We start from the raw sequence: 11501 nt of genomic DNA, 5'->3' as shown, positions 1-11501 counted from the left end.
CATTACTTGCACAAGTGGGAACCCTAGACCAAGGGCTGGTAGTACACCGGGAATCGCACAGGAACATGCTGCGCCTTCCTATGTGTCTGACATGTGGTGCGAATTGAGCCTATTCATTATGAATGTTCTAATTGCACTGCACCAAAAGTAGACCGTGTGCTACTTTTGGAAGCTCGCTGCAACCGCATTGCACAGTACTTGTATACAGGGCAGCCATCAGGGGGGGACAGCCCATACACATGTAGGGGGCCCGGGCGTTCTGAGGGGCCCAGCCACCCAGGCCCCAACCAATGAGACAGTTGTTGCTGCTGTAGTAACTAGCAATTGCTAAAGCAGGATGGCTCCAGAGGAAGCCGATGCAGCTGAAGGGATGTTTCATTGCGGGATTGCGCTGTCTCTTTGATGAAAATATGAGGCTGTCTCTTTGCTGGATTGGGATATCTCTTTGCTGAATATACAGTATGGGGTTGTCTCTTTACTGGTTGGGGGTGTGTCTTTGCTGAATATATGAGGCTGTCATTTTGTTGGATTAGGATGTCTCTTTGCTCAATATATGAGGCCATCTCTTTGCTGGATTCGGATGTCTCCTTGCTGAATATATGGGGATGTCTCTTTGCAGGCTTGGATTCATTTTCATAAGTTGTAAGAGTGTCTTAAGTGTGGGTGCACTGAAGGACTCGGTGGGATGGCCAGTGGGCGGATTCGGTGGGACGGCCAGAGGGCGGGCCCCGCATAATGTTGGTGATCAGGCCCGGAGTAGCCAAGGCCTAAAGCGGTGTAAGGGGCCCCAAAATTTCTGCTGGCTGCCCTGCTTGTATAGTATGCGATCTGGTGCAGGGAAATGCTCTGCCTTCATGATCTGCATTTGGGTTGTCTTTAACATTGACACGTTTTGAATGCGGTGTGGGAAATGCTCACTGAACATGGGTTTCCCATAAAGGTTCTGGTGTGAACGAGCTCTTCAGAACCTGAGGAAATGTGTGTGACCTGGTGTGTGGGGGTGGAGCTTTGCTTTGTAACAATGCAAGGAACGTTTTTTTCTTTAATAACTTTATTGAAGTGTCAAAAAGGACACTCCACTCAAGTCTAGGTACTTTTCTGTGCTCATTGCAAATGGTGCTTATTATAGTTTGGTGGGGGCACTGTGATTTCTGCACTTGCTGGGTTCAGAGAAATATGGGGGGGGGGGGGGGGGGTTCCTGTCCTCTCTGACCCCCCTCCCCCTCATGGGGTAAGTCACCCTGATAAAGGGAGCAGAGTAGGGAAGTTGTGAGTCCCCAGCAGGTGGCGCTGTGATCGGAGGTGTCTGTGATGTACCGGGGTAAGTGTACGATGTAAAGGTGTATAGAGGCGGTGTTCCCTGTATATGAGAGGTGATGTACGGCTCTGTCCGCTCTCCAGCCCTCAGCACATCCCTGCTCTCCCCGCCTCTCCCCCATCCCCCCTCCTCTACAATCATAATAGAGGAAGCGGGCGGGGGACAGCATGGCTGAACGGCTGATCAGCTCCTTCGGGAACCTGAGCCTGGACGGGCCGCCTCGGCGCCGCCATAGACAGCGACCACCCGACAGACAACCCGCTCCACAGCGCCCCCCGCCGTCCAGGTTCAGCAAGCACATCTACCTCCTGAGGGGGCTGCCAGGCTCCGGGAAGAGCAGTCTGGCCAGGTACGGGGGGCGGCCCTGTTCCTCATTCTCCAGAATCCCTCCACCTGTCCCTGCACAGCCTTCTATTCAGCACTGTGGGGTGGATTTACTAAAGTCTATAGACTGGGCACTTGTTGCTCCAGGGCTTAGTACATGAGGAGAGGAGGAGGGGGGGGGGGGGGTGGTGCTGCTCACTTCCATCATCAAATCATGTGCAAGAAAAATGCTGTTTTATTTTTTCTTGCCTGTGATTTGGGTTTTCTCTGTAAAGTGAACATTTACCTCATTTACTAAGCTCTGGAGCAAGTTCCCTTAGTCCAGGTTCACACTTATGCGATGCGGGAAGGCTGCGAATTTGCAGCGTGTTCCCGCATCGCAAACGCACATCTGGCAGTTCACACTGCCATATGCGATACGCTGGGGGTGTCAATGACATGTTAACGACACCCCCAGTTTGATTGGATATCACAGTGCGATCTGACAGTTCGCACAGGATCGGATCGCACAAGTGTGAACCACTGTGCGATCCGATCCTGATGCGGCTGAAAAAATGCCTCATGTGCGACTTTTGTGCGGATGCAGTGCGAATTTAGCCATACAAAGTGTATGGCTGAATTCGCACCGCACATCCGATCGCATGTAATGAAGGAGCAGTGCGCTCCGATATAACATGCGATCGCCGCACATGCAGAAGTGTGAACCGGCACTTACAGAGTGCGCCGTCTGTTTTACCTTTTAGTAAATCAACCCCCTTTGTGAGCATTGTAATGAGGTTAGAGAAAAGTAAAAAAGCGCAAAAAGAAAAATATAATGGGTATTGCTTCGCGGCAAAAAACGCGGTAAAAAATTGTGTGACTTTGAGGTCATGGTACAGGTGATGGCACAGGCATGTCACAGGTGAATGGTATAGGCATGTCACAGGTCATGGCACAGGCATGTCACAGGTGAATGGTATAGGCATGTCACAGGTCATGGCATTGCGCTGCAGCGGCTTCAATCACTTACCTGCTCTCCTGGGCTGCCTGCGAGATGTCCACGGCGCGCTGCTCCTCTCCTCGAGTCCTCTTCCTCCTCCTTCTGACGGCAGCGGGCGGGAAGGTGACGGAGATGTGACAGTGAGTGACTGACGCATGCACCGGCACCGCCCACAATGACGTCAGCAGGGTCAGGATGTCCTGAATGATGATTGGTCCAGGCTGGAGTCTGGACCAATCACAGCCAGGACATCACAAAAGTGGGGAGTGTCGGGGCACATTGCTCTGCGCCCCGGTGACCTCCAGAAGGCCGCCAATCGGCGCTTCTGCCCGCCGCACGTGGGGTGGAAAACCCCACCCCCCATAGCCACCACTAAGTCCGGCGCCCCTAGTGGGCTAAAAATGTATTTCTTTTTTTTCTTTTTTTGTGGGGGCGGTGCCCCTGCGCCCCCTATAGACAGGCTGCCACTAATTATGACGCCCTCACCGTCCCCACACCACGCACCCGGGAGCACGTGTGTTTTAGCCCACGTTGTGGGGGGTGCTGTGACACCTTGTTGCAAAATGTCACTCTGTTTTTCTTTCTAACTCTATGGACAAAATGACACTCCATTCAGCTGTGAGTACTACGAGACACTGCACTGGGGTGACCTGCCGAGCGCTGGGCTGTGTAAAGATGTCCCATGTCTGCCTTATACACAGCACACCTGATTGTAGTATTGTGGTATGACTGAGCTTCTCTGTGTCATATTGCTGAGCCTGTGCTGATCAGTTCAGTTACATAGCCTAAAGGAGAAGTATGGGATTGTTCTGACCTCTGCAGATGCTGTTTAATGTCACTGCGGAGGGATTTCCTCTATCCACCTCTTTTGTATGGATAAAGTAATCTGTAAGTTTTTTTTTTTTTTTTCCGATATATCGAGGGCCGATATGCACTTTCCACGATATATCGATATCGGCTCCGGAAGTTACCGATATTGCCGATATTTTCGTGACGTCATTCTGCCTTCTTAGGCTGCCTCCCTCGCCTTGGACAGCCTTGTCTGGAGTCGGGACTAGTCTCACAGGAGTGTATTACAGCCATACACCCACCTACAGCAGCCCGGTGCCAGCCAGCCACCCACATCCACAGGCCCTGTACCAGCCACCCACATCCCCTGTGCCAGCCAGCCACCCACCACAGGGTGCCAGCCACAGGCCTTGTGCCAGCCAGGAACCCACAGGCCCTGTACCAGCCAGCAACAGGCACTGACTGTACCAGCCAGCCGCCCACAGGCCCTGTACCAGCCAGCCATCCACAGCCCTTGTGCCAGCCAGCCACCCACCACAGGGTGCCAGCCAGCCAGCCACCCACCACAGGGTGCCAGCCAGCCACCCACCACAGGGTGCCAGCGAGCCACTCACCACAGGGTGCCGGACAGCCAGCCACCCACCACAGCATGCCAGCCAGCCATCCGCCACAGGGTGCCAGCCAGCCACCCACCACAGGGTGCCAGCAAGCCAGCTATTAAGCATTAAACAAAAATGTAACATGTTCAGTACCAGATTTGTGTCAAAAATTGTCTTTATTTTTTAAAACTTTAAATGTACAAAATATTGGCCCATATCGGCCGATACTGATATGCGATGGCCAAAAAAATCGGTATCGGACGAAAAAAACCCATATTGGTCGATCCCTACTCGGGTGCTCCATGCATCTCCGTGCAGGCAGTCCCATTACTGTCATTTGGGATAGAGCTGCTGTATGGATTCAGCCACTGCTCCCAATGTGACATTCACAAGGTGCACAGCACTCCAGGGACGAACATTTTTTAAACGTCCCATGTGAATAAGGCCTTATAAAGGAGAAAATTGTCTGATCAGCATCATTGTTTGCAATGTGGTCACTACAGAACCCAATGAGGCTTCATTTGATGTGGCAGGTATCACTCTGCAGCTGCATTGACTGTACCATCCCACATACATTTTACCTCTGAAAATTTGATCAGAAAAACCATATTAACCTCTTGTCAGTCATGTAACATATACAGTATCTCACAAAAGTGAGTACACCCCTCACATTTTTGTAAATAGTTTATTATACCTTTTCATGTGACAACATTGAAGAAATTACACTTTGCTACAATGTAAAGTAGTGAGTGTAGAGCTTCTATATCAGTGTACATTTGCTGTCCCCTCACAATAACTCAACACACAGCCATTAATGTCTAAACCGCTGGCAACAAAAGTGAGTACACCCCTAAGTGAAAATGTCCAAATTGGGCCCAATTAGCCATTTTCTATCCCCGTGTCATGTGACTCGTTAGTGTTACAAGGTCTCAGGTGTGAATAGGGAGCAGGAGGATCTGAAAAAAAAGAATTGTTGCTCTACATAAAGATGGCCTAGGAACGAACAGGCCTCGCCATGGTCCACCAAGGAATTTGAGTGCTCGTGCTTGTTGTCATATCCAGAGGTTGTCTTTGGGAAATAGCTGCAGTGGTTGAAGGGGTGGGGGGTCAGCCTATCAGTGCTCAGACTATACGTTTCACATTGCATCAAATTGGTTTGCATGGCTGTCATCCCAGAAGGAAGCCTCTTCTAAAGATGATGCACAAGAAAGCCCGCAAACAGTTTGCTGAAGACAAGCAGACTAAGGACATGGATTACTGGAACCATGTCCTGTGGTCTGATGAGACCAAGATAAACGTATTTGGTTCAGATGGTGTCAAGCGTGTGTGGCGGCAACCAGGTGAGGAGTACAAGGACAAGTGTGTCTTGCCTACAGTCAACCATGATGGTGGGAGTGTCATAGTCTGGGGCTGCATGAGTGCTGCCAGCACTGGGGAGCTGCAGTTCATTGAGGGAACCATGAATGCCACCATGTACTGTGACATACTAAAGCAGAGCATGATCCCCTCCCTTCGGAGACTGCAGGGCAATATTCTATCTTGATAACGACTCCAAACACACCTCCAAGAAGACCACTGCCTAGCTAAAGAAGCTGAGGGTAAAGGTGATGGACTGGCCAGCCATGTCTCCAGAACCAAACCCTATTGAGCATCTGTGGGGCATCCTCAAATTGAAGGTGGAGGAGCGCAAGGTCTCTAACATCCACCAGCTCTGTGATATCGTCATGTAGGAGTGGAACTCACTTTTGTTGCCAGCGGTTTAGACATTAGTGGCTGTGTGTTGAGTTATTTTGAGGAGACAGCAAATTTACACTGGTATACAAGCTGTACACTCACTACTTTACATTGTAGCAAAGTGTCATTTCTTCAGTGTTGTCACATGAAAAGATATAATAAAATATTTACAGAAATGTGAGGGGTGTACTCACTTTTGGGAGATACTGTATATTCAGTGGGAAAGAGGGTGGACATTTATGCCCAGCCAAGTTGTGTGCAGAGTGCTTGCCCCCGTGCACTGACCAAGCGGTCACTAACAGCTCTCAGTCATGGCTTCTGATCATGTGACCACTGTGAGAGCCAACCATGGCGGTCACATGACAAAGAAGCCACACCGCCTCATAGGCATGAAAGCTGAACTCCGGGCAGATTTTTGTTTTTCCCCCATGCAGTGGGGCTGTGTGCTCACTGCACAGGTAAACTGCACATTTCTCTCTAGGGGATTGGAGAGGGGAGAGATATACTTGCCTAATTCTCTGATCCACCCCGCACAAGACACCTTTTACTGTGGCTTCTAAACCACCCTCCCCCCCCTTCCGGCAGTCTTGTGTGGAGGACTGTTTCTGATGTTCTCATTACCATAGGCTGGCTCTGTACATAAAGACTTCAGGAACGGTCCACCGTTGGATTGTGGGGGAGGGCCGTTTGCCATTGAGCAGAGGATCTGGGGAGTGTACAGCTTTCTGGTCACCCCTTGACAAAACAAGCAGTTACCAATGCAGTGTGAGCACAGTCCTACTGCATGGGGGGAAAAAATGTCCACAGTTTTACTTTAAAGTTTACTTGAAGGCCACCAGGAGCCAGTGTGACGGGGTTAAAATTAGACTTTCATCGAATCCTTGTTTATATTTTGGGTAGGGTGCTGGTCAGTTGTTACCCTATTCTTCATGTGACCTACAAGGTAATGCATATATGTACAGTTAGGTCCATAAATATTGGGACATCGACACAATTCTAATCTTTTTGGCTCTATACACCAGCACAATGGATTTGAAATGAAACAAACAAGATGTGCTTTAACTGTAGACTTTCAGCTTTAATTTGAGGGTATTTACATCCAAATCAGGTGAAAGGTGTAGGAATTACAACAGTTTATATATGTGCCTCCCACTTTTTAAGGGACCAAAAGTAATGGGACAATTGGCTGCTCAGCTGTTCCATGGCCAGGTGTGTGTTATTCCCTCATTATCCCATTTACAAGGAGCAGATAAAAGGTCCAGAGTTAGGCCCTTTTCACACTATCCGTCCGTCGGACGGACTCCGTTTATCTCAGCGGAGGATCGATCCGCCGATCCCCCGCTGAGCAGGAGAATGACAGCTGTTCTCCGCGCTGTGTGCATAGACACAGCTGTCAGTTACCCATACATCTCTATGGGGGAATCGGATGGGAACGGACCGTTGGTCCTTTCTCATCCGATCCCATCCGATCCGCTGGACGGATGGAAAATAGGGTTTCCATCCGTTCAGATTTGACGGATCGGATGTCAGCAGACATGTCTCCACTGACATCCGATGCCCCATAGGGATGCATGGGGGGACCTTTCAGATCCGTCAAAAAACAGGCGGATCTGAACGGTCTATGTGAAAAGCCCTCAATTTCAAGTGTGCTATTTGCATTTGGAATCTGTTGCTGTCAACCCTCAATATGAGATCCAAAGAGCTGTCACTATCAGTGAAGCAAGCCATCATTAGGCTGAAAAAACAAAACAAACCCATCAGAGAGATAGCAAAAACATTAGGTGTGGCCAAATCAACTGTTTGGAACATCCTTAAAAAGAAAGAACACACCGGTGAGCAACCCCAAAAGACTCGGAAGACCACGGGAAAAAACTGTGGTGGACGATCGGAGAATTCTTTACCTGGTGAAAAAAACACCCTTCACAACAGTTGGCCAGATCAAGAACACTCTCCAGGAGGTAGGTGTATGTGTGTCAAAGTCAACAATCCAGAGAAGACTTCACCAGTTTAAAGACGGCCTCCCGGAAATTAGAGCCCCCGCTGTAGCCGTCTTTTGGCTATAGCGCGGGTGGAAGGTGGTTAAGGGAAATAAGTGGAATGTTATGCAATGGCCAAGTCAATCACCTGACCTGAATCCGATTGAGCATGCATTTCACTTGCTGAAGACAAAACTGAAGGGAAAATGCCCCAAGAACAAGCAGTAGAGGCCTGGCAGAGCATCACCAGGGATGAAACCCAGCATCTGGTGATGTCTATATGTTCCAGACTTCAGGCTGTAATTGACTGCAAAGGATTTGCAACCAAGTACTAAAAAGTGAAAGTTTGATGTATGATTGTTAATCTGTCCCATTACTTTTGGTCCCTTAAAAAGCGGGAGGCACATATACAAACTGTTGTAATTCCTACACCATTCACCTGATTTGGATGTAAATACCCTCAAATTAAATCTGAAAGTCTGCAGTTAAAGCACATCTTGTTTTTCATTCCAAATCCATTGTGGTGGTGTATAGAGCCAAAAAGATTCTAATTTTGTCGATATTTAGCCCCAATATTTATGGACCTGACTGTATTGAATAAACTCTGCTGCTCTTGTATTCCACAATATAGAGCTGCTGGGGGCTGTGTCCCTGAGCTGGGATCTGGTCATTTCACCCAAGACGGAGGAGTAGAGGTATCCTATTAACGTACACTGTGCCAGTACTTACCTTATATAGGAGACCTCATGCTTTGCGCACTTTCCCACCAACCCAATCTGCTGCCAGAGTTTCAAGAAATACTATATGGGGAAATGTGAGGCTCCCTCTGCCTTCCCATAACACAGTGCTGGATGAGCTCTCTGAGCCCTGTTTACATTTCCACTTTTAAAAAGTTAAACTTTACACTTGTATTTTAGAACACATCAGGATGGCACAAGGAACATAACAGTGCCATGGCATGTCCTATAAAGAAAGTTTGTTACCTAGACTAGCATCAGCAAAGTACAGGTTCACACTTCAGGCATAACACCTGAAGACTGTTAGATAATTAAACAAAAGTTCTGAAAATGCCAATTTTCCTAGAGATAAAGGGGATGATTTGACAATTTGTTTTGACCAAAACAAAGCAAAAAAAATTGAACAAGGATGGAAAATTTTTGTTAAAGCTAATGGGAACAAATTCATTTTAAATCGTTAAATTTGCTCCTAGCCAAAGAAAATCATAACTAGTTGTATGCGCAAGCACTTTCTAAAAACCTTTAGGCATCGTTCGCATGGATGTCCTTAAAGTGATACCAAACAGAGAAGTGGTAATTGTCATAATTTGTTCACACACAGATATACAGCTGCAGGAAAAAGTATGTGAACCCTTTGGAATGATATGGATTTCTGCACAAATTGGTAATATAATGTGATCTGATCATCATCTAAGTCACAACAATAGACAATCACAGTCTGCTTAAACTAATAACACACAAAGAATGAAATGTTTTTATTGAACACACCATGTAAACATTCACAGTGCAGGTGGAAAAAGTATGTGAACCCTTAGATTTAATAACTGGTTGAACCTCCTTTGGCAGCAATAACTTCAACCAAACGTTTCCTGTAGTTGCAGATCAGACTTGCACAACTGTCAGGAGTAATTCTTGACCATTCCTCTTTACAGAACTGTTTCAGTTCAGCGATATTCTTGGGATGTCTGGTGTGAATCGCTTTCTTGAGGTCATGCCACAGCTTCTCAATCGGGTTGAGGTCAGGACTCTGACTGGGCTACTTCAGAAGGTGTATTTTCTTCTGTTTAAGCCATTCTGTTGTTGATTTACTTCTATGCTTTGGGTCATTGTCCTGTTGCAACACCCATCTTCTGTTGAGCTTCAGCTGGTAGACAGATGGCCTTAAGTTCTCCTGCAAAATGTCTTGATAAACTTGGGAATTCATTTTTCCTTTGATGATAGCAATCTGTCCAGGCCCTGACGCAGCAAAGCAGCCCCAAACCATGATGCCCCCACCACCATACTTCACAGTTGGGATGAGGTTTTGATGTTGGTGTGCTGTGCCTCTTTTTCGCCACACATGGTGTTGTGTGCTTCTTCCAAACAATTCAACTTTGGTTTCATCTGTCCACAGAATATTTTACCAGTACTGCTGTGGAACATCCAGGTGCTCTTGTGCAAGCTGTAAACGTGCAGCAATGTTTTGTTTGGACAGCAGTGGCTTCCTCTGTGGTATCCTCCCATGAAATCCATTCTTGTTTAGTATTTTACGTATTGTAGATTCGCTAACAGGGATGTTAGCATTTGCCAGTGACTTTTGTAAGTCTTTAGCTGACACTCTAGGATTCTTCTTCACCTCATTGAGCAGTCTGTGCTGTGTTCTTGCAGTCATCTTTACAGGACGGCCACTCCTAGGGAGAGTAACAGCAGTGCTGAACTTTCTCCATTTATAGACAATTTTTCTTACCGTGGACTGATGAACAGCAAGGCTTTTGGAGATACTTTTATCAGGGTTCGTACGGTCCTTGAAAACCTGGAAAAGTTTTGGAATTTGGAGATGACACTTTCCAGGCCTGGAAAGGTCATGGAATCTTAGGATTCCACAAAGGTTTTGGAAAAGTCATGGAAATATACTGGGGAGGAGCGGGGAGCGGCGGGGGGAGCGGATGCTTAAACACTTTAGTGTAATGTATTATTTTATTCAGTAATGTTTGCCAGTGCCATATACTATTTGTCTTCCGGGTCCGCGGTATGCCCATGCGCTGTCACTGGCCAGCAGCAGCCGAGGGGATGATCGTTTACCATTCACTGGCAGAGGGGAGGGCCGGCCGCGGTTTGCCTGGATGTGACTGGCTTCCGCTGCCTGTGATTGGTTTGCTGCTGCTGGCCAGTCACATCCAGGCAAACCGCGGCCGGCCCTCCCCGCTGCCATCTCCTCGGCTGCTGCTGGCCAGTGACCGACAGTAGGGCAAACTGCGGCCCCGGAAGGACACCTACTGTACCAGTCCTATACGGGGAATGTAAAAAATAAATGTCAATAAATTATTAAGCATCCAATCCTGAGTCGCCTTTCTGTGAACTCTTTTCTGCCTGTTTGTGGGACTGTTAGGTTCGGCCTAAGAGTAGTAAGCGCCGCATTTTGTGCATTTCTGTACCATCCATATCACAGTGTGCAGCTGCACCTTCATGACTGCCTGAACTGCTTTATTTCGGCAAGCAGGAGCACCCATTACTGTTCTTTCTCCAAGAGTAAGTGCCGCATTTGTGCACCATCAGATCTGTGCCATCCATACCAGTCTGCCTGCACCTCATGACTTGCTTGGGCCTAAAAGATTACTGTGCTGCATTTTGTGCATCTGACTGTCTGTGTCATCCATACCAGTCCGCCTGCACCTCATGACTGTGGCTTGGGCCTAAAAAGATTAAGTGCTGCATTTTTTGCCATCCATACCAGTCCGTTCACAGTGTTACAGCAATGCCAGGGAAATGCAGCTTTAAAAATGTATGGCTTCATGACGAAAAGTATGAGAGGTGGCTGGAGAAAGATCAGGACCCGGGACGTGCTAAATGTACAGTGTGTCGTATTTGCTGTTAACAGTTACATTGTATACCCTTGTATGTTGTGGTCTTTAGGGTGCCCGTCTAATAGTTTTTTTTAAACTATCGATGCTCCCTGCTGATACCACTTTCCACATCCCTTACTGCTCTGACAGTAAAGAACCCTTTAGGCAGTTTAAGGTTAAACCGCTTCTCTTCTATTTTTAGTGAGTGGCCATGTGTCTTATT

At 47.7% G+C, this 11501-nt stretch overlaps 1 protein-coding gene across 1 annotated transcript in view; it reads left to right on the top strand.

Moving 5' to 3' along the window:
* The first annotated feature begins 1467 nt into the window (after positions 1–1467).
* The window catches only part of N4BP2L1 (NEDD4 binding protein 2 like 1), a 42191-nt gene continuing 32157 nt past the window's right edge, over positions 1468–11501 (top strand). The window contains exon 1 of the mRNA XM_082244582.1: positions 1468–1667. Within this exon, the coding sequence (XP_082100708.1) occupies positions 1486–1667 (182 nt within the window). The 5' untranslated portion in view covers positions 1468–1485. The remainder of the gene's footprint in view (positions 1668–11501) is intronic.

The sequence above is a fragment of the Pelophylax lessonae genome (assembly GCF_965119305.1).
Source record: "Pelophylax lessonae genome assembly, chromosome: 2".
Taxonomy (NCBI): Eukaryota; Metazoa; Chordata; class Amphibia; order Anura; family Ranidae; genus Pelophylax; species Pelophylax lessonae.
Note: the sequence above shows the minus strand (reverse complement) of the source record. Positions and strands in the feature narration are given on the sequence as shown.